The sequence below is a fragment of the Ornithorhynchus anatinus genome, chromosome 8, assembly GCF_004115215.2.
Source record: "Ornithorhynchus anatinus isolate Pmale09 chromosome 8, mOrnAna1.pri.v4, whole genome shotgun sequence".
In the NCBI taxonomy this organism is placed as follows: Eukaryota; Metazoa; Chordata; class Mammalia; order Monotremata; family Ornithorhynchidae; genus Ornithorhynchus; species Ornithorhynchus anatinus.
The window spans coordinates 64,896,796-64,921,349 of record NC_041735.1 but is presented as its reverse complement, the minus strand read 5'-3'; the positions used below and the strand labels follow the sequence as shown (position 1 = coordinate 64,921,349).

Sequence of the window (24,554 nt, the reverse complement as noted above, 5' to 3'; positions counted from 1 at the left end):
AAGGGAGAAGAAATATGGTTGTAGATATATAGGTGCTTTTTTCTCTTGTATTTGTTAAGTCCTTATTGTGTCCCAGGCACTATACTAAAAGCTGGGGTAGATACCAACTAATCAGGTGGGACACAGTCCCTGTTCCATATGGGGATTTCAGTCTTAATCCCCATTTTACAGTTGAGGTAACTGAGGCACAGAGAAGTTGACTGATTTGTGCAAGGCCACAGAGCAGACATATGGAAGAGTAGGGATTAGAACCCAAGTCCTCTGACTCCTAGGCCAATGCAATTTCCACCAGGCGATACTCCTTCTCGGCTGAGGAGAAAGATTGCCGCATCTTTCCCGTCATACTACGTAGCTAAAAAAATGAAGCTCTCCCATCACTGGACTTGGGACAGAGAACCTTTCCAGGGAACCCTTTATAGTGCTGGTGTCTATTGCAGTGCTACTCACATAAACTAAATATAATTGATTTATTGATTGAAAGTTAATAATCACCTATCAATCACCAGCAGCATGGGAAATAACATGGCTTACTGGATAGAGCATGGATTTGGGACTCAGATGGCCTGTTTTTAATCCTGCTATGTGACTTAGGGCACTTTGCTTTTCTGTGCCTCAGTTTCCTCATCTGTAAAATGGGGATTCATATCCTATTCTCCTTCCCACTTAGATTGAGAGTCCCCTGATTAATAATGTTGGTATTTGTTAAGCACTTACTATGTGCAGAGCACTGTTCTAAGTGCTGGGATGGATACAGGGTCATCAGGTTGTCCCACGTGAGGCTCACACTTAATCCCCATTTTATAGATGAGGTAACTGAGGCACAGAGAAGTTAAGTGACTTGCCCACAGTCACACAGTTGACAAATGGCAGAGCCGGGATTAGAAGCCTGGGATCTTTCCACTGAGCCACGCTGCTTCTCCTCAGTTAGATTGTAAACCCGTCAATGGGCAGGGACTGTCTCTATCTGTTGCCGATTTGTACATTCCAAGCGCTTAGTACAGTGCTCTGCACATAGTAAGTGCTCAATAAATACTACTGAAAGAATGTGGGACCAAGGCCTCAGTCCAACCTGATTAACTTTCATCTACCCTAGCTTTTAGAACAGTGTGTGGCACATAATAAGTGCTTAACAAAATACTATTCTTTATTAATATTACTATGATTATGGTTATCATCTCCTGAACTAAAAAATCAGAGTTAAGGTGGGAATGAGGCCCCATGAAATGTGGTGGATCGACGAGAAACAGCATGGCCTAGTGGCTAGACACCGGGTCTGGAAGTCAGAAGGAGCGAGGCTCTAATCCCAGCTCCACCTCTTGTCCGCTGTGTGACCTTGCAAAGTCACTTGACTTCTCTGTGCCTCTGTTACCTCAGCTGTAAAATGGGGATTAACACTGTGAGCCTCACGTCGGACCTGATTACCTTGTATCTACCCTCCCGCTTAGACCAGTGCCTGGCACATAATAAGCACTTTATAAAAAAATGCTGACAGAACTCTAATAACATAAGAAAGCGTTCTGGGACAAAGCCGATGCAGATTACAATTGTTCTTGCAGTGTATTCAAAGTACACCAAAGTGCCCATTCTCAAAATGCATTAGATCCCTGGCTCCCTCCCCCCCGTACACACTTGTGTATTAAGAGTCTAAATGAAAGAAGCCACTGTCTATGTAGAGTGTGTTTCAAAACTGGTAATAAACATAAGGATCTCCAGCTGCCATCTTCGAACAAGTGTTCTCTAGTGTTTGGTGGCAAAATGTCAGCAAACCAGAGATAACGTTAATTCCTTCCTGGAACACTAATATTAAGAATTATGCTTGAGTTCATATAGAAACGCAGATCATGTTCTACACCGCGGTTGAAACAAGAAACGGACTGTGTATCAGATTCTACATATAGGCAGGTGTATGGAGCATCAAGAAATCCTTCTAATTCACATTTATGAAAAGGAGAGAGCTAGTGATGCACCTGTGGAGGGGGAAGAGCAATGAACTGGCTGTCCTCTGGCATTCTCAAGCCCAGTCAGATATCAGCCTGTTTGGGAGGCCGTCGCGCTGTGTGTGTTATGGGGATCTGGGTTCTAATTCTGGCTCTTCCCTGTGCCTGTTGTGTGGCCTTAGGTAAGTCAGTTCTGGGTGCCTCATCTGTCAAATGGGGATGAAAGTCTTGTTTTCCTTCGTATTTAGACTCCAAACTCCATGTGGGACAGGGACTATTTCCAACCTGATTCTTACATCTATCCCATCTTTAGGACAAGTGCTTGGCACGTAGTAAGCTTAACAAATATTACAATTATCAGGTGTGGGTGTGAGGGGAGGCCGCTTGACGTCATTCACCCAGGTACCAGAATTTCCCCCCTCCACATTTTTCAATAGAAGTTTTGTTTTATCCATGATTCCACGGGTCGGTCAGAACGCTGTACATCACACCTCTTGGTGGGTGGGCTGGCTTCCTACTAGAGGGAAATACAACCCCAGGGCTATCTCCAAACCTACCCCAGGCTTCTTCTCGACAGCCATTTTCTGGATCTTGTTGCCACCAAATCAACTAGATTGGCGGGAAGTATTTCATTCTCACCCACCCCTCATTCCTGGGACGTAACCGTAGCGCCAAATTTAGAAAAACCTCCAGAATCCTGACAGCATGGAGGAAGGATGGAAAACAGAACCTCCAACATCCTGGGACACCAGCTGCCAATCTTGGACACTGCTGACCGTTCAGGAATCCCATACAAGAGAGCTTAGTTGAGAGTTCCCCCAGCCCAATCCAAAGTTATCCACACGCTGAGACCAACTGGAGCAAAAAACATCCCAATGACTACTTTCCTTTGATTGGATTGAACACGAAGTTGGGACAACTACAGTCATTAATCAGCAGTCCCTACCCACTTGGATGGATTCCTTTAATTTTCTTTTCACACTGCCGTGCCGTTCACCTGTTAGCCAGATTTCTGGGACTCATCTCACAAATTAGAAGCAGATATCCAAGATACTATATAAAGACATATAAAGATATCCACACATTCACATTACAACAGCGCCCCTGACACACATACAGTAGAAAAGGGGAAAGAAATGAGTTTTTTCTTCCTTAAATTATGACCAAACACATGATTACATGACAGAGAGACACTGTGGTAGCTGGGGCTACAGCATGAGGGAGGCAGTCCGGGGGAGGTATGGGGAGAAGAGAAGACACTGGACCCGTCAAGTGGCTCTCCCCAAATTCTCCTGCTCAGAAATCTCCCTTGCCCCTTCTCTCTCCTCCCCAAAGTTCTCCCTGGCCATCTCTCCCCCCACTACCAATCAACGCAATAGACTGATCAGAGAAAGTGACTCAAATTTACGCACAACATTTTAAATACCCACATGTCCTGAAAACTACTCTGTGGCATTTACGTCCGTCATGTCTTTACCTGCTGTTGAACTTCTCTGGATGTTTTTCTCTCATGATGTGGAACCTGTGAGCAATTGATGCATCCTAAGAGATATAAAAAAAAAAGTACAACTATTATAACTTTAAAACTCACAGTATTCTTAAAAAAAGTACATATAAATGTTACACTGTTTCACTCGATATGCAAATATATACACTTGCATATTACCATCTTTTTCACGTGATTGTGGTGACCCATTTAGGTGAAGTTTTTACCCTTGAGCACATGAATCTGACATTCCTAGGCATGCTATTTATCTCTTTGGATTCACCTACGATCTCTCGATAGTTTGAAAGAGTAAGACTGTTTAAGGAAAAGTTGAGCAAGCTAAAGGTCCTAGTTAATACGATGAGATTGCACATAGGAGCTTTGACTATGGGTAAGAAGCAGCTGTTGAGAAGAAAATTGGTATTTGGGGCACTAGAAACTTCATGTGTAGCAAATGGCCACATCCAACCATTGTCTGTGATTATTTTCTTCCACTCATTAATCATCTCTCAGCAGAAAATGTCATAAATGCTGGACCCCTCTTCCATTTAGAGAATGAATAGAAACATTGAGATTTTTCTGATATTGAAATATACCTGACTTTGACCACAAGAGCTATTATTCATTGATTCACTTATTCAATCGTAGATATTGAGCGCTTACTGTGTGCAGAGCACTGTACTAAGCACTTAGTACAATTTGGCAATAGATGGAGACAATCCCTACCCAGCAAGGGGGGGCCTGGGACCCCCTAATTGCACCCAATGTAGTTGAAAGGAAATAGAAAGTTTGAGTTCCCAGTTTCTCAAGCGGAGACCCTGATAGTTAACCTGAAACAGCTGGACCATTATCTCCCAATAAGAGAAGAATCTTGAGGGCTCCAGGGGAAAACAAATATATTTACAAATCATCCCCATGGGTCGGGGGTGGGGGTGGGGGAGAAAGATGAGAAAGGGCTACTGTGTTGCTTAATTGTTAATTCTGTTTCATGGTAGAGGAAAAGGGAAAGAAAAACTCAAGACAAAAAGAAGAAAGAAGAAGTTGTGTATCTGACAGAAACTAAAAACACTAATCAAGGACTAACAGTCTAATGAATGAAATGAAAAGGCTAATGTGTTTACTCTTGCATAACAAAATGCAAAGCACGAACCAGCCAGGGAGAGAATGCCCACTGCAGATGGTAAACAGAGAGGCATTTTTCTATGGAAGACTGATTTGATTGAAAATCCCCCCACCTCCCCACACCTCCCGCATGAACATTTTTCAGACCTCAAAAATAGATCAAGCCTCTTGATGAGGTAAAAACAGTTGGACCTACAGATCAAATGAGGTAGGTCAGCATAGAAATCAACATTTCAAAGGAGGAGGAAGCCTTGATTTGATAGCCCAGCATGCTCCAGCTGCTCATCAAGGCTCTAGTTGGAGTCTTAGAGAACTAAACGGGCTGGATGTTTCTAGTGAGAATCAATCCATCGATCAATTTCTGAGTGCTTACGGTGTGCTGAGTGCTTGGAAGACTACAACACAATGGGCAGAAGTGATCCCCGCCCTCGGGGAGCTTACAGTGTACGACGACATGTAGAGCGTGGTACTAGACTGTAGACTGTAAGCTCACCGTGGGCAGGAAACTTCATTTGTTCAATCTTATTACTGGACGCTTATCGGAGGCCAAGCACTGTAGTAAGCACAGGGAACGTGTCTACCAATTCTGTTATACTGTACTCTCCCAGGCGCTTAGTACGGTTCTCTGCACACAGTAAACTCTCAATAAATACCATTGATTGAATAATTGATGGACAGTTTACTAAGCACCTGAGAAGGTACAATACAGCAGAGTTGGTAGACACCGTCCCTGCCCACATTCCCACCAAAATCCCAATATGGACATATCTGTAATATATTTTAACATCTGTCCGTAATGTTGTGGTTCCTCTGTCCTTCTTGATCTCTCCTTCCTTCTTTCCAAGAGTGTCCATGGGGAACTCCCTTGCTTCGGAGCTTCTTCAACCAAGCTGCTCTGAGGAGACTCATCTCACTTCTTCCATTCAGGGCTAGGTGCAGGCCTGTTTGGTCCATGTTTGCTTGGTCTGGATCTTCCCCTACGTCACTTCCCTTAGGGCCATTTCTCCATGTCATAGTCAGAGTCCCTATGGAGGCAGAGTGGTCTGGTGGAAAAAGCACGGAACTGGGAGTCAGGAAGCCTGGGTGACAGTTCTCACTCGGCAACTGATTTGCTCTGCGACCGCGGGAAAGGCACATAACTTCTCCAGACCTCACTTTTTTTTTTTTGTTAAGGGTATTTGCTAAGTGCTTACTATGTGCCAGACACTAAACTAAGCGCTGGGATAGATACAAGATAATCAGGTTGGACACAATCCCTCCGCTACATGGGGCTCACAGTCTTAATTCCCATTTTATAGAGAAGGTAACTGAGTCACAGAGAAGTTAAATGACTTGCCCAAGGTCACACAGCAGACAGGTGATAGAGCCAGGATTGGAACCCAGGACCTCTGACTTCCAGGACTGTGCTCTTTCTATTAAGCTACACTACCTCTCCATCTTTTCCCACCCGAAACATGGAACTGAGATATCTGTTTTCCTTCCCTCCCGTATTTGTGAGCCCAATACACAGAGAAACCATTTAATAAGTACCATTATTACTATTATTTAGATTTTCGAAATGCATTGTGCTAAGGGTCAAAGCTCAAATGCACTCTTAAAATGCTAAGCCGTTGAGCAGTGTTCTAACCAGTAAAATTGTCACACACCATAACCGAGGAAGAGATTTTCAAGATTTTCCCCAGTTTAACAATTTCTGCCCCTTGAATAATTTTTTGTTGTTGTTGTTGGAGTTTATCCCGAAAAAGCCAGAATCATTACATTTTGTCAAGTTTTTCTTGACCTCACCATTGCCTGAAATGGAGTCCAATTGATTTACAATCCATCATCGATTTGCCGCAGTTAAAGTTAATTTAAAGCATATGTGTGATGAACTGCCAGGATCTTTCATTGTCAATAGACCCAGCATGGGTAATTTGGAAGATTTAGGCATTTTTTTAAATCCACCCAACCCTCGACTGAGGAGTTTCCATGTTGTGTCTGTAAAAGGGCTGGGTGGTTTTAAGATAGGTTCTCCTCATCCCCTGTGCATTGTTGTTCTTTCTAGAGAAATATACAGCCATCAACTAAAAACCAAGACTAGGGCATTATTATAATTTTTTTATGGTTTTCATTTACAGTGCCTGGCACTGTACAGGCGCTTGGGGAGTTACAAGATGATCAGGTTGGACATAGCCTGTGTTCCACATGGATTAACAATCTTTATCTTCATTTCACAGGTGAGGTAACTAATGTGCAAGTAAATTAAGTGACTTGCCCAAAGTCACACAGCAGACGAGTGGCAGAACTAGTTTTAGAACCCAGGGCCTCTGACTCCAATGCCTGTGCTCTATCCACTAGGCCCTTCTCCTTGTTAAGGTTAGGTTATCAATCGATCAATCTATCAGTTGTATGTATTGAGCGCTTACTGTTTACTGTTTACAGAGCGCTGTACTTAGCGGTTCATAGGGGAAGCAGCATGGCTCAGTGGAAAGAGCCTGGGCTTCGGAGTCAGAGGTCATGAGTTGGACTCCCGGCTCTGCCACTTGTCAGCTGTGTGACTTGGGCAAGTCACTTCACTTCTCTGAGCCTCAGTTACCTCATCTGTAAAATGGGGATTAACTGTGAGCCTCACGTGGGACAACCTGATTACCTTTTATCTATCCCAGCGCTTAGAACAGTGCTCTGCACATAGTAAGCGCTTAACAAATACCAACATTATTATTATTATTAAAATATAACAGACTGGTCGTCACAAAGAAGCTTTACAGTCCAGAGCGAAAACTGTACACCGAGAATCTCTTTCATATAAAATCCAAAGAGGCAGAAAAACTAGGTGTATATCGGACTAAGCCAGTATCTATACACGCATGGGAAAGTGGAAAGTTGAGGGAATTATCTGGATAACTGAGATTAAAAAAAAAAAAAAGGCTTCTACATTTGAGGAAAGGATGGTAATTCTAGATTTGTAGTCTCCCATGTGTCTCTTTATATTGATTAAACTCGCTCTCAAATCTCCTTCTGTTGATCACTCAGCTCATACATCTCCTCTTCAGTTTGTCTGTGTAAATGCAGCCTAATTGTACCTTGAGTTCTGTGGGCTTCAGGGGGTGGGCTATAGAGTTCTTTGTCAAACCTAGGTTTGCTTTATGGGGCCATTAGTGGAGAAAGCAGATCCTAGCCATTATCACCATCTTCTCCCGAGCAGGATAAGCAAAAAGGAAATGTCAGACATTTACCCATATTCTACCATTACCAGGCCAGAGAAACAATTATTGCATTAAAATCCCCCACAATTAAGATCCTGAAATTGTCGACAGTGTAGAACCTCTAGGAGAGGGAGATAGTTTTTGTTTTTTGTTTTTTAAAAAAAAGATAGGTTCAACTGATCGGATACACTAATCCTGGAAGGTGCACTGTCGTGAGAAAGAACTAAATGAAGCCATTTTTCAAGTAAATGAAGCTTTTTGGAGAAGATTAAACAGACTCACCCACAAACAGTGAATCAGAATTAACTAGGAGATTGAAAAGAACAGAGGGAACAATGGCAGCAGGTGTTCATTTGGAAGAGAATTCAGTCCAAATCCTCGGAGATTGCGTCCTTTTGGCATCTCCCCAGAGAACACGGAGAAAGGAACCGACAGACCCAGAACGAAGTGTTAGCCAGGGGTTCCCTTAAATTAATCAGAAAACTCCGATCCATAAATGCTTTCAGAATCTTCCTTCCCCACTGGACTGTAAGCCTCGTGGGTGCAGGGACCATTTCCACTAACTCTAGTGCTCTCACCCAGTGATTAGCACAGTGCTCCGCACACAGTAGGTGCTCTACAAATGCTAATCATCATTTACAATTCCCTAGAGAGGTGGCATGGCCTAGTGGATGGATCATGGACCCAGGACTCGGAAGGATCTGCGTTTCACTCCTGGCTCTACCACGTGTCTGCTGTTCTTTCATGCAATAGTATTTATTGAGTGCTTACTATGTGCATAGCACTGTACTAAGCACTTGGAATATACAGTGTGACCTTGGCAAGTCATTTAACTTCTTTGTGCCTCAGTTGCCTTATCTGAAAAATGAAGTTTAAGACTGTGAGCCCCACGTGCGACAAGGACTGTGTCCAACCTGAATAGCTTGTACCTGACCCAGTGAATAATAATAATTATAATGATAATAACTGTGGTATTTGTTAAGCGCTTATTATGTTCCAGGGACTGTACTAGGCTCTGGTGTGGATACAAGCAAATCAGCTTGGACACAGTCCCTGTCCCATGTGGACCTCATAGTCCCAATCCCCATTCGACAGATGAGGTATCTGAGGCTACAGAGAAGTGAAGTGACTTGACCGAGGTCACACAGCAGACATACAACAGAACAGGGATTTGAACTCATGACCTTCTAACTCTCAGGCCCGTGCTCTGTCCACTAGGCCATGCTGCTTCTCTGTGTTTAGAACAGTACTCGACACATAGTAAGCACTTAGAAAATGTTTTTATTCTCGTTATTATTATTAGCATTATTATAAACCATCCTCTCAAAAGATCTATACTTCCGAGGGAACATCAGCCCACCTTCTCTCTCCCTTCAGGAGATGGAGTGGCCAGTAAGAGCCTCAAGATTATCTCTGCATAAGAGAAAAGAAATCGGATCGCTTACTATTCAACGAGACATATGTAGCCCCTCCAGAGGGAGAGAGAGATCCAAAGTCCTGGGATTGTCACAAAGGAATGGGGCTCCCATGAGATCATTCATTCAATCGTATTTATTGGGCATTACTATGTGCAGAGCACTGTACTAAGCACTTGGGAGAGCACAAAAACCACAACAGACACTTTCCCTGCCCCTGAGTTTACAGTCTAGAGATTATAACTTCCTTGAAGAGAGAGAAGCAGCGTGGCCTAGTAGAAAAGCAGTGTAGCCTAATGGCAAGAGCACTGGCTTGGGAGTCAGAGAATGTGGGTTCTAATCCTGGCTTTGCCACCGTCTGCTGTGTGACCCTGGGTAAGTCACTTCACTTGTCTGTGCCTCAGTGGCCTCATCTGTAAAATGGGGCTGAAGACTGTAAGCCCCATCTGGTACAACCTTGCATCTACCCCAGCACTTAAAACAGTGCTTGGCACATAGTAAGTGCTTAACAAATATCCTCATTATTATTATTAACTTGCAATTTATAATTCAGTCACTCTAGACTGTAAGCTCATTGTGGGCAGGGAACATGGCAGTTTATGGTTATACTGTACTCTCCCAAGTGCTCAGTACAGTGCTTTGCACACCGTAAGCCCTCAATAAATACAATTCAATGAATAAATGACTGCACGCTCCTGGTGGATAATGGGTGATTCTATCAACTCTGTTGAATTGTATTCTACCAATTGCTTAGTACGGTGCTCTGCAGGTAATTAGTGTAAATGAATACCAATGATTTATTGAACACATGGGCTATGATTACTAACACTACTGAACTAAAAATACTTAGGACAGTGCTCTGCCTCCAGTAGATGTAAAATAAATACTACTTATTCATTAATTAGCTCATACAATTGTGAGAACTAACTGATACTCCTGGAAGGGAAGCAGGTTGGCTTAGTGGATAGAGCCCGGACCTGGGAGTCAGAAGGAACTGGGTTCTAATCCCGGCTCCACTACATGTCTGCTGGGTGATATTGGATGAGTCACTTTACTAATCTGGGCCTCATTTACATCATCTGTAAAAGGGATTAAATCTGTGAACCCCATGTGAGGCACGGACTGTGCCCAAGCTGATTCGTTTCTATCTACCTCACTGCTTAGTACAGTGCCTGACTCATACTACATGCCTGTCTACGTGTTTTGTTTTGCTGTCTGTCTCCCCGTTCTAGACGGCGAGCCCGTTGTTGGGTAGGGATTGTCTCTCTCTCGCCGAATTGTACTTTCCAAGCATTTAGTACAGTCCGCTGCACACAGTAAGCACTCAATAAATACGATGGAATGAATGCTTAATAAATACCATTTAAAAAAAAATCCAAAACCCAGCCAATGGAATATCCTCTCTCCAAGAGTGGGAACAGGACTCAGGGAAGAACTATGGTATGGTTGCCATTCTTTTGGTTATGAACTTTGTTATTATGAAATAATATAGTGTTAATAAAATAAGGAATGGTTATGGCATTTGTTAAGCTCTTCTTATGTGCCAAGTACTGTTCTAAGCACTGGGGGAAATACAAGGTAATCAGGTTGTCCCACGTGGGGCTCACAGTCTTTATCCACATTTTTTAGATGAGATAACTGAGGCACAGAGAAGTGAAGTGACTTACCCGAGGTCACATAACAGATAAGTGGTGGAGGTGGGATAAGAACCCACGTTCTCTTACTCCCAAGCCCCTGCTCTTGCCACTAAGCCATGCAGCGACTATTTTATATTATATAATATTATATATAGTGTTTTATAATAACATCAGTTTTTGTGAAGCATTTTTTATGGGTCAAGCTCTGTTCAAAGCAGCAGGGTAGAAACAAATGAATCAGGTCATAAACGGTCCCTGTCCCACCTGGAGTACACAATCTAAGTAGGAGGAAGAACAGGTATTGAATTGCCATTTCGTTTATGAGAAAACTAAGACACAGATAAATTAAATTACTTCTCAAGCAAGGGAGTGATGGAGTTGAGATAATGATAACGTTGGTATTTGTTAAGCGCTTACTATGTGCCGAGCACTGTTCTAAGCTCCGGGATAGACACAGGGGAATCAGGATGTCCCACGTGGGGCTCACAGCCATAATCCCCATTTTACAGATGAGGTAACTGAGGCACAGAGAAGTTAAGTGACTTGCCCACAGTCCCACAGCTGACAAGTGGCAGAGCTGGGATTCGAACTCATGACCTCTGACTCCAAAGCCCGTGCTCTTTCCACTGAGCCACGCTGCTTCTCTAAGAACCCAAGTCCTCTGACTCCCAGGCCCATGCTCTTTCCATTAGGCAACTTTGCTTCCATCCCTCCAGCTAACATTCCTAACTGTTCCCTCTATATTACCAACTTAGAGGAGCAGAGTGACTCAGTGGAAAGGGCACAGGTTTGTCCAAGACTGAGCTCCTTATCTTCCCTCCCAAACCCTCTCCCTGACTTTCCCGTCACTGTGGACGGCACTAACATCCTTCCTGTCTCACAAGCCCACCACCTCAGCGTCATCCTTGACTCCGCTCTCTCATTCACCTCACACATGCAATATGTCACCAAAATCTGCCGATCTCACCTTCACAACATTGCCAAGATCCACCCTTTCCTCTCCATCCCAACTTGTTGGTGCAATCTCTCATCGTATCCCGACTGGATTACTGCATCAGCTTCCTTTCTGATCTCCCATCCTCCTGTCTCTCCCCCCTTCAGTCTATACTTCACTCTGCTGCCCTGATCATCTTTCTACAGAAAAGCTCTGGGTATATCGTTCCCCTCCTCAAAAATCTCCAGTGGTTGCCTATCAACCTCCGTATCAAACAAAACCTCCTCACTCTTGGCTTCAAAGCTGTCCATCACCTGGCCCCCTCCTTCCTCAACTCCCTTCTCTCCTCCTACATCCCAGCCCCAGCCTGTACACTCTGCTCCTCTGCCGCTAACCTTCTCCATGGACCTCGTTCTCGCCTGTCCTATCGTCGACCCCTGGCCCATATTCTACCTCTGTCCTGGAATAATAATGTCGGTATTTGTTAAGCGCTTACTATGTGCCGAGCACTGTTCAAAACACTGAGTAGATACAGGGTAATCAGGTTGCCCCACGTGAGGCTCACAGTCTTCATCCCCATTTTCCAGATGAGGTAACTGAGCCACAGCGAAGTGAAGTGACTTGCCCACAGTCCCACAGCTGACAAATGGCAGAGCTGGGATTCGAACCCATGACCTCTGGCTCCCAAGCCCGGGCTCTTTCCACTGAGCCACGCTGCTTCTCTGAATGCCCTCCCTCCTCACATCTGCCAAAATAGCTCTCTTCCTACCTTAAAAGCCTTACTGAGAGTCCACCTCCTCCAGGAGGCCTTCCCAGATTGATCCCTCCTCTTCCTCTGCTCCTCCTCCCTTCCCCACTGCCCTAACTCCCTCCCTCTGCTCTGCCCCCTTCCCCGCCCCCCAGCACTTGTGCATATTTGTAAATATTTATTACTCCATTTTATTAATGATGTGCATATATTTATAATTCTATTCATCTATTTTGATGCTATTGATGCTTGTCTATTTGTTTAGTTTGTCTCCCCCTTCTAGACTCTCTGGGTAGGGATTCTCTCTATCTTTTGCTGAATCGTACTTTCCAAGTGCTTAGTACAGTCCTCTGCACACAGGAAGCACTCAATAAATATGAGTGAAAGAATGAATTAATACAAAGACATTACAGATAGGTACACATGTGTTCTTGGGCTGGGAGGGGGCAATGAATAAAGGGAGCAAGTCAGGGAGACCTAGAAGAGGAGTGGGTGGAGAGGAAAATAGGGATTAGTCAGGGAAGGCCCCTTGGAGGAGGTGGGCCTTCGGTCTGGTCTTGAAGGTGGAGAGAATGATTGTCTGTGGGTTATGAAGAGGGAGGACATTCCAGGCCAGAGGCAGGATGTGGCTGAGAGGTCCATGGCAAGATAGAGGAGATTGAGGTACGGTGAGAAGGTGAGCATTAGAGGATCGAAGTGTGCAGGCTGGGTTGTAGCGGGGCATTAGCAATCTCCCCTCTAGCCTGTAAGCTCGTTGAGAGCAGGGAATGTCTCTTCATTATTATACTGTACTCTCCCAAGCGCTTAGTAGGTTGTTCTGCACACAATAAGTGCTCAATAAATACGACTGACTGACTGATCCCTGCCTTAGGACTTTCAAGTGGAAGCGTCTACCTCTCCCAGTGTGCTGCCGACCCACATTTTGAATGACCCATATTTTAAAAGAAATATGTTTTTTCAGGGCTTTCACCCAATTCGTTTCCAGATGTCTTCCTCTCAAGGTTATATAGGGCTTTCTACATGTGTGTTAAAGTCAGCCAGCGCAGGTCAGACCAACATGGTGCCCAATGCCTCTCGATCTACTCTTAGGAAATGGAAAAAAAAAAGTTTTAATTGAACTGGGACAGTTCCCAAAGCGATCTGCCAAGTAGAATAGAAGCTTAAGTTCCTATACCTCTTTAATACCTTATCATTGACTTACCCACGGATATATTCATCTTTTTAATGGCTATTAGCATTACCGGAAGGGAATCTCGTACCAGCCTCCTCATAGGAGTAACCTTATACATTGTGAATAACCTTATTGGAAAGATTAATGCACTTACATTCTGCTCATCTCTAAACTTTCTGTGATTAAAATCTCCATTAAATAATCATTTTTATGCTAGAGAAAAAACATAAATGACTAATGAACAACTACTTTAAACTGGTTGATTTTTTTTTTTCCAAGATGGTTTCTCTAATTAAAATGAACAAAAGTCTAGAGCTGGGTAGTTTAAATGAGGCTAATTCAGGAATACCCAGGTTATCAATGCCCACATAACTTGATAGTAGTTTTGACTATATCAGATAAATTAGTCATGATTAATGGTCTGTAGATATTGCTTATGCTCACAAACCCCATTGCAAAATTCAACCATCAATCAATCAGTCGCATCAATTGAGTGCTTACTATGTGCAGAGAGCATCATCTTCCTTATTCCTGCCTCTGCCTCTAACTCTCCTTTATTCAGTTGTTCCGACACACAGCTTCCAATAAGCATCGTCCAGTGCAGTTTGTAACACACCATTCCCTTCTCTCAAACCTGCACTGACTAACCATTTTTGGCTCATGAGGCACAAGTACTCACCACTGGTTTCAAGGCCATTCACTCTCACGTCCCCAGTGACTCTGCCATCTCCGACCTACTGCACAGATCTTTTTCCTCATGAGTCCTCTTGCCCCTCCAATTCACCAAAAGGCAAATCTTATTCCTTCAAAGCCTGCCTGATAATGACGTTGGTATCTGTTAAGCGCTTAATATGTGCAGAGCACTGTTCTAAGCCCTGCGGTAATACGGGGTAATCAGGTTGTCCCACGGGAGGCTCACAGTTAATCCCTATTTTACAGATGAGGTAACTGAGGCACAGAGAAGTGAAGTGACTTACCCACAGTCACACAGCTGACAAGTGGCAGATCTGGGATTAGAACCCATGACCTCTGACTCTTAAGCCCGGGCTGTTTCCACTGAGCCATGCTGCTTCTCTTGCCTAGAGTGACACCACCTACCGCTGAAGGTATTTATTGAACATTTCCTGTATGCAGAACACTGTACTAAGCACTCGGGAGAGTACAGTAGAACAAAGTTGGTACAAAAGTTCCCTGCCCTTACAACCTCATTCCCCTGTATCTATCCCAATGCTTAGAACAGTGCTCTGCTCTGCACGTAGTAAGCACTTGACAAATACCAACATTTATTAATGAAGTTTCAGGCTAGAGGGGGAGACAGACATGAATATAACTAAATGAATTCTGGTAATGTATAGAAGTCCTGAAGAGCTGAGGGAGGGGTGAATAATGGGAGCAAATCCAAGAGCAGGCTGAGGCAGGAGAGAGTGAGAGAAGATGAAATGAAGGGTTAGTCAGGGAAGGCTTCATGGAGGAGATGCACTTTTAATGAGGTTTTGAAAGAGGGGAGAGGGCTCATCTGTGCTCCGGGAAGCAGCCTGGCTTGGTAGAAAAAAGCGCAAGGCTGCCATTTCCCTTGACTCATCTGTCTCATTCAACCCACATATTCATCCGATCAGTAGATCCTGTCGGTTCAACCTTCACAGCATCACAAAATCCACTCTTTCCTCTCAAAGACGAATCAGCTACCACATTAATCCAAGCACTTATCCTCTCCAGCCGCGATGATTGTATCAGCTTCCTTGCTGACTTTCCTGCCTCCTGTTTCTCCCCACTCAGGTCCATGCTTCACTCTGTTTTCCAGATCATTTTTCTGGAAAACCATTCAGTCCATGTTTCTCCTCTCTTCAAGAACCTCCCGTGGTTGCCTACCCACCTCCGCAACAGACGGAAACTCCTTAGAATCGGTTTTTAAGCCCTCCATCACCTTGCTCCTCTCCTATCACAACCTCGCCCGCACACTTGGCTCCTAAACCTCCAACCAACTCGCTGTATGTCGATCTCGTCTATCTCACCACCGACCTCTCGTCCACGTCCTGCCTCTGGCCTGGGACACCCTTCCTCTCAATATCCGACGGATGATTCCTCTTCCCAAATCCAAAGCCTTATTGAAGGCATATGTCCTCAAAGAGGCCTTTCCTGACTAAGCCTTCGTTTCTTTTTCTCCCACTCCTTTCTGCGTCACCCCGATTTGTTCCTTTGGTCACATCCCCCACCTCAGTCACACAGCATTATGTACATATTCATGATTCATTCATTCGTATGAATGTCTGTCTCCCCTTCTACTTTTGGGCTCGTTGCGGATAGCGAATGTGACTGTTATTTTGTGGTATCGTACTCTGCCAAGAGCTTAGTGCAGTGCTTTGCACCCTTCAGGTACTTACTAAATATGATTGATTGATTGACTGGGAGTCAGGAAAGACAGATTTTAATCCTGTCTCTGCCACTAGTCAGCTGTGTGACTTTGGACAAATCAATTTACCTCTCTTTGCCTGGCACATAAGAGTTTAATACCATAATGGTAAGAATTATTGAAAACAAATTCTTATTATCATTACTCTTTCACCTAATATAAATTTGGCAAATGATGTCCATTTGTGTCCTGGAGAGCAGAGACTCTGTCTTCAACCTCTAATCGAGCACTGAATACAGTGTTCCGCACACAGTAAATGTTCAATAAATACCACTGACTGATTACTGTGTGTTTCTAAATACCTAAATCAATGCATTCTGTAGGGATTTCAATACTCCAAAATCGAATGGCTACTTTGGTCTTCTCTATTATTATTATTATTACATTTGCTAAGCACTAACTATGTGCCGAGCACTGTTCTAAGTACTTGGGAAATATTTTTGGACACGGTCCCTGTCCCAAATGGGGATCACATTCTAAGTAGGAGGTAGGATAATTTAATCCCCATTTTACAGATGAGGTAACTGAGGCATGGAGAGGTTGAGTGACTTGCCCAAGGTCACACTGCAGGCACATGGCAGAGATAGAATTAGAATCCAGGTCATCAGACTTCAAGGCCCATGCTCTTTGCACTAAGCCACGCTGTTTTTCTAATCAAATTCTATATAAACATGAACCGAAAAGAGCTGTTTGATTTAAATTTATTTGTGTGGGGATGGGGCATGAAGGTCACGAGCCTGATAGCCGATGGATTTAAGAGAACAAAATAGCAAGAAAACAGACACATTCCCTGCCCACAACAATTTTGCAGTCTAAAGGTGGGGAGACACACTTGAATATAAATGAATAAATGACAGAGATGTACATAAGTGCTGAGGGGCCTGGCACGGGCGATAAATAAAGGGAGCAAATCAGGGTGATGCAGAAGCGTAGAAGGGAATGGAAGAGAAGGAAGAGAGGATTGATCTTGTCTATCTCGCCGCTGACCCCTCATCCACATCCTGCCTCTGATCTGGAACACCCTCCCTCCTCAGATCAGATAGGCAATTACCCTCTGCCTGCTTCAGAGCTTTATTGAAGACACATCTCCTCCAAGAGGCCTTCCCAGATTAAGTCCCCCCCTTTCCTTTTCTTCCGCTCTTGTGTCACCCTGCCTTGCTCCATTTGTTCATCCCCCTCCCAGCCCCACAGCGCTTATGTACATATCTGTCATTTCTTTATTTCTAGTAATGTCTGTCTCCCACCTCTAGACTGCAAGCTCATTGTGGGCAGGGAAAGTGGCAATTTATTGTTGCATTGTACTCTCCCAAGCCCTTAGTACAGTGCCCTGCACACAGTAAGTGCTCAATAAATGTGATTGAATGAATGAGGCATAAGGTTTGAATAGATTAGATATATTGGGGATTTAAAAGAAAATTTAATTTTCATGTAAACTATCACTAGGACCAAAAGCTGAAATGAAGCACTGAAGATCCCTAATCGTACAGTTCCCTAGCACCAGTTCTTATCTAAGTTCCGCTCCTGGAACTGCTGCGTGATTTTGAGTAAGCCAGTTAAAATCTCCGTAGCTCGGTTTCTTCATCTGTAAAATGTAAAATCTACTGGGATGGGGATTCACTTGAATTTTGGCTCTAACTCAGAGTGTAGCATACCGTAACCCCCTAACAAATTGGTGAAAGAACATTTCAGAATATCATCAATCAGAACGTGAACTATTTTAATCATTCAAATGTAACCATCCCAAAATATGGAGTTGAAATTTTCATTTCCCAGGACAATAATAACCCTGTTACTTTTCCACCTAAAGGGGGAATTTCAACACAATTATCCACTCTGCGGGTTGTTTTGGAGAAACACCACCGCCTCTAGTTATTCCCTTACAAAATGCTCTAAGGTACCTTTGATCTAAATGTTATCCTAGTCAAAACACCACTGAACCTCTGACACCGGATATGCAAAGTATGCAAAACACATGAAGGTGAAAGCTTCTACATTAAAAAAAAAAATGCAAACGCAGGGTATCGATTTGTCAAACACTGCTGTGCCTCAGTAACTTAGTTAAGTAATTTACTGTGCATCGAATGGTATCCCATTATTTTGCTCAAACACCGAAAAGAATAAGTAGGTATTAGGACCGGAAGTGCAATAGTTTGTCCTCCTAAAGAAGACGCATTCGATGAGTTCTTACGATCACTCATGACTTCTGGTCAGTCCAACCCTTTAAGGGAACATTTAAATTGTGGTTGTTATTCATCTGTACTCAATTATGATCAAACGGTTCATCACTGCTCCCTTTGGCTATTAAAGCCTGATACAGGAATGGGAAGCAAATACAGGAAAAGTTGATCTTGCCAGGCTTCAAAGCCATCTATTTGAGGTTCGATATAGATAGTTTATTATTCATATAGTCATCACAGATTGGGATGGTGGAACATACAGGCTCATTTCTTTCTGAAACGCACAATGGAAAAATTCCAACTGCAACGACTTTACAACTTAAAAATCAGAATCTATAAAACCATTCTCAAAAAAAAAAAATCTTGTAAATGGTGAAGAATGCCTCTCGTTCGTGCATTATTCCCCACTAAGTACACCACCGCTGCAAGAAGAAACCTTTTTGTGCTTTAAAAGGGTATGTTTCTCTAGTAAAATATTTATGCTTTTAGAAATTACTAAACTTTATAGATCATCCACGGCAATTTTTCAGTAATCACAAAAATCGCCAATTGCACCTTATAAATTATGGATACGATTTTTTAAAGATTTTTCAGGTGCATAGACATTTGAAAGGACACTGAAATAGAAAAAAGAAAACCCAGTTTACAATTTCAGCTCTTCAAATCCACAAATGATAAATCAAACAAATGCTATGACATTTAAGATAATGAAACTCTTCATTTATGCTGTTATGTTGGAAGAATCTTATTGCGCATGGAAAGAGTCAGAACAGATGTCCAAATTTTGGCATGCCAGTAGAGAGTTAGGGGAGATCTTGATTTATACCCCCCAAGCAGCCAGTGGTGTCTCTTTAAAACTGGTGTGCATTACTTCAAAACATCTATTCAAAATGCATTCTAGGAAACGCAGCTAGACAAAGTGTTCCCAAGACGAAAGGAAAACAATAAAGCTCAGTATAACCCTTTTAGCAATTTGAGCTGTGTATTATTGACATACCGTTCATTGCAATCAGCAAATGATTAATTGCAAATTTGTTGCTAAATTGACCACAGAAAAGACAAGCTTCAGGTTATGGTTTAAGAGGAAAAACTTATGTTAAAAATGATTGGAGACTTTTTGTAGTGAATTAATTCTAATCAATAACTCTTGTTGTTATAATGACTTCCTTAAATAGCAGAGATACCCATTATTGAAGACATTCAAATTAATATTTAACCTAGTGCCTTGCACTTTTTACTTACTGAACTAACATCTCTCCTACCTCACCGTAAACAATCGAACAATTTTTGCATTATCGACTATGGTACACAACCGATTTTTTAGATTTTCATGTAGGTTGTTCTCTGTGCTGTACACGGGGTCAGCAGTTTGATATTGTCATTTAGATTTGTAAAACATGGCAAATTACTGATATGAGGAAAACGATGATGACAGGATCAAGAACTGACTGGAACAGAGAAGTATACAAAATAATTGTTTTCAGTGGAAATAAATTCTAACCTAGATGCAAACGAAAGACTAGATTTACTCTGAAGTAATACATCTTAGGAAGATAATCAAAAATGCATATATATCTCTCTCTATATAGACAGATATGGAGAGATACATTATATATCTATATACACATATATGCCTGCTTGTATATATGTGTGTATATATGTATGTATGTGTGTGTGTGTGTATGTATAGGGTTCTGCAGAGCAGGAATCATGTCTACTGCACGCTCCCAAGTGCTTAATACCGTGCTCTGAACACAAGAAGTGCTCAATAAATACCACTGATTAAATGATGATAATAAACTCTGAACTACCATGTCACAATTCTGAAAAAAAGATGTCACTGCAATTGTTCACTCAGTTCAGGGACTACACACTGTGGTTTTGTTTTGTTGTCTGTCTCCCTCTTTTAGACTGTGAGCCCGTCGTTGGGCAGGTATTGTCTCTGTTGCCAAAGTGTACATTCCAAGTGCTTAGTACAGTGCTCTGCATACAGTAAGTGCTCAATAAATACGATTCAATAAATGAATGAATGGTTGAAATCAACAAAGTAGATCTCGTCTATCTCACCACGGACCCCTTGCCCATGTCCTCCCTCCGGCCTGGAATTCCATCCCCCTTCGTATCCGACAGACCACCGTTCTCCCTATCTCCAATGTCATCCTAAAATCACCCAGTCCTGCCAATGGCTTGCTTTGTGAAATTAGGCAAGTCACAACTGAAATACAAATAAGATCACCAAAAATCTAGGTGTCTTTTGGAAAATGATCAAAATCAAAATAGAAGAAATTGTTTGGCCATTTTATAAAACTATCATTCGTCTATCCTGTGAATACTGCACACATTCTTGTAGTTATATTTTGCATTCTAAACATTGATTATACATATTTCTGCTTATATTATATTATTACATATTTATATATTTTATATAACTATAAAATTTATATTTTACATTATAGATTATATTTAAAGGACTGCCATTTTAGCTTAGTGGAATTAGCACAGGCTTGGGAGTCAGAGGATGCGGCTTTTAATTCCAGCTCCTCCACTTTTCTGCTGTGTGACTTTGGGCAAGTCACTTCACTTCTCTGTGCCCTCAGTTACCTAATCTGGAAAATAGGGATTAATACCGTGAGCTCCACGTGGGACTATCCAGGTGTGTAGGACAATGCTTGGCACATCATAAGTGCTAAACAAATACCATAATTATGAGAAGCAGTGGGGCTTAGTGGAAAGAGCATGGTCTTGGGAGTCAGAGGTCATGGGTTCTAATCCCGGCTCCATCACTTGTCATCTGTGTGACTTTGGGCAAGTCACTTAACTTCTCTGTGCCTCAGTTACCTCATCTGGTAAATGGGGATTAAGACTGTGAGCCCCACGTGGGACAACCTACTTACCGTGTATCTACCCCAGCACTTAGAACAGTTCTTGGAATATAGTAACTTCTTAACAAATACCATCATCATTATTATTAATATTATACGGGAGCTAGAAAACACACTAGGAAGAGGAACCAAGATTACTAGGGAGTTTAATCCGACCCATGAAGTTGGCAGGTGGAAAGAACTACATCTCTTCCAGGAGGAGGGATGAATTCAGCCCCAAAGAACTATTGTTTTTGGTACTGGTTAAGAACTTATTATTTGCCAAGCACTGTGCTCTGCACGAGATTAGTCCAGATGATCAGGTTGGGCCCAGATTCTGTTCCACGTGGATCCCAGGATCTAAAAGGGAGGGCGAACAGGTATTGTACATGCATTTTACAGACAAGAAACCTGAGGCATGGAGAAGTTAAGCATGCAAGTGGCCAAGCCAGCATTAGAACCCAGGTCCTCTGGCTCCCAGGCCCTTGCTCTCTACACTTAGCCTAGGAGTTCCCAGAATCTAAAGGTTGTGGGCAGGGTGAAGAGAGTGCCTCCAAGTTTTTCCACACCAGGGCTAGAAGGGCACTGACATTGAAAATTCAAAACAAACAAAGATAAATCAATTTCCCCACAGCAGGCAAGCAAACACAACTCCTAACACCAGTCCTGGGCCAGCTGTTGTTCATGACATTTCTTAGTTTTTTTTGTCATTTCTTTTTAGTACCAGCAAAGATTATTTTTCCAAACAAATGTAAATGATTTGGGAATGATAGCCACACCACACATAGATACTAGTCTCAAAGGAGGAAAAAATGCTGGGAAACCACCTGCCTTCTTGAAATAGAACCATTAAGGAAGCAACATGGCCTAGTAGCAAGAGCACAGTCTTGGTAATGGAGGTGGGTTCTAATCCCAGCCCTGCCACCTAACTGCTATGTGACCTGCGGTAAGTCACTTCACTTCTCTGTGCCTCAGTTAACTCATCTGTAAAATGGGGATTAAGACTGAGCTCCATGTGGGACAGGGACTGTGTCCAACCTGTTTACCTTGTATCTACCCCAGAGCTTACAGCTGTGCTTTGCACATAGTATGCACTTAGCAAATAACCATAATTATTAGCAATATTATTATTAGCCATTCTATTTTCCAAACTGGAGTAGCAGAGGTGTCCAATTTCCAATCTCTCTGGGGCAATTCCCAGTGCCCTGTGTCGAGAGAAATACTGAAGATTTCTGGTTTAGAACTCTATTCTGACTAGTCCCAGATATAAAAGCAGACTCTTTTTTTTTTTCCCAATGCTACTCGTTAAGTGTTTACTTTGTGCCAAGCACTATACTAAGTGGTGGGCTATATACAAGATAATCAGGTTGACACCATCTCTGTCTCGAATGGACTCAGTCTAAATACGATGGAATAGGGTTTAATCCCCCGTTTACAAATGAGGAAACTGAGGCACCGAGAAGTTAAATGACGAGGTTCAAATGTCCTCTGAGACCATCTTGGTTCTGCTCAGGCAGAGAAATGTCTTGAACCAGTACTAATACTGAAGGAGAGCTAAGTATTCTAATACCAATCTCTTGGAACTTCGATCAATTGGATTCTTCAGTGGGTTTACAAAAATAAAAGCTATTTCCTGAAATATAGGAAGAAGGGTGTTGGGATGCTGGTTCTTTCAGTCAACTAATCAGTGTGCCCTGGTTTTCAAAGTTGAGTTCTCCAGTAATGGCCCAGATTCTCATTCTTTCTTTTTTCCTTTGTTTATTTTTTCTCTTTCTTTTTCCCTTTCTTTCTTTCACTCTCTCTCTCTCTCTCTCTCCCCCTCTGTCTCTCCAAATAAACTTATACACATATATTGAGCATATGCATATATAGCCAAAAATATAAATCCATATGACCAATATAATTGCAAGCCTCATAGATAAACAATTTAATTTATTTTTTGGGGAGGAAAAAAAAAACTTGAAGACTGTGGTAGAGAGTTAAACATGCTTATTCATTTATGAGAAGCAGCACTGCCAAATGGATAGAGCACGGGCCTGGGAGTCAGAGGGACCTGGGTTCTACTCTTGAATCTGCTTTTTGTCTGTTGTGTGACCCTGGGCAAGTTACTTCACTTCCCTTTGCTTCAGCTACCTCATCTGTAAAATGGGGATTAGGATGCTGAGCCCATGTGGGACATGGAATGTGTCCAACCTGATTAGTTTGCATCTACCCCATTGCTTAGTACAGTGCCTGGAACACAGTAAGCGTTTAACAAAATGCCATTTGGGAAAAAAAAAAAAAAGAAACAATTATACATTTGTCAGTTCAGTAATTTAGTGCATGGCTCAATGAAGCATCCAAAAATTAATCAATCTATTAATCGTATTTACTGAGTGTTTACCGGTGTGTACAGCACTTTACTAAGCACCTGGGAGAGTACAGTGTGACAGAGTTATTAATAATAATAATAATTGTGGTATTTGTTAAGCTCTTACTATGTGCCAGGCACTGTACTAAGCACTAGGGTGGATACAAGCAAATCGAGTTGGACAGAGTCCCTCTCCCCAAGTGGGGCTCACACTCTCAATCCCCATTTTACAGATGAGGTAACTGAAGCACAGAGAAGTGAAGTGACTTGCCCAAACTCGCACAGCAAAGTGGCAGAGCCGAGATTAGAACCCATGACCTAGTGACTTCTAGCCCTATGCTCTATCCACTACACCATGCTGTTTCTCTTGGTAGACATATACCCTGCCCACAATGAGCTTACAGCCCAGAAAGTGAAATCATTCAGGTATCAACTAATCCAGAGGACTTATTGAGTTTAATCATATTTATTGAACTGAATTAAGAGCTTGGGAGACAACAATCGGTCAAACAGTGCTAGAGTGAGCGCTTACTGTGTGCAGGTGTGACTCGAACCTGGAATTTCTTACCTAGGCTTGCTGTCAAACCAGTGGAAATAGTAAGATTCTGGGAATCAGGAGACCTGACTTGTAGTCTCCCCTCTACACGAGGGGGAGTGCATTCTGGGGCCGGGGTTTCAGTGGGAAGCCTTCTGACCGAAGAAGTAAGTAGAAATCTCTGCAAGGTGGACAAGGCCCAGCAGGAAACCTGAAAAGTAGGCATCCCTGGGCTGCCGTGAATATCCGATTTGTACATTCCAAGCACTTAGTACAGTGCTCTGCACATAGTAAGCGCTCAGTAAATACTATTGAATGAATGAATATCATGATAACTGCCGGCTGACTTCAGCCATAAACTGGTATAGTAGGAAAAATAACCACACTTTATTTGCATTTCACAATGAATCTTTTCATTGCCTCATTAGGTCTTCACAGCACTCGTGTCCCAGAGGGTGCATGATTCTTAGGGACCAGAGAAAGCAACTGGTTCTGTTCATTCTCCTATCACTCTAATCCGGAACGCACATCTGCGGGGACATTAGGCTCAGGACAGAGGTTTATTAATTCATTCAAGAAGCAGCAG

The 24,554-nt window shown here is 42.7% G+C and overlaps 1 protein-coding gene across 6 annotated transcripts in view; it reads right to left on the bottom strand.

The window, feature by feature from the left end:
- Nucleotides 1-24,554, bottom strand: part of DGKB (diacylglycerol kinase beta) — a 609,664-nt gene that overhangs the window by 270,787 nt on the left and 314,323 nt on the right. For all 6 annotated transcript variants that reach the window (XM_039912948.1, XM_029070029.2, XM_029070032.2 and 3 more), the window contains one exon: nucleotides 3,415-3,479. In XM_039912948.1, the coding sequence (XP_039768882.1) occupies nucleotides 3,415-3,479 (65 nt within the window). The remainder of the gene's footprint in view (nucleotides 1-3,414; nucleotides 3,480-24,554) is intronic.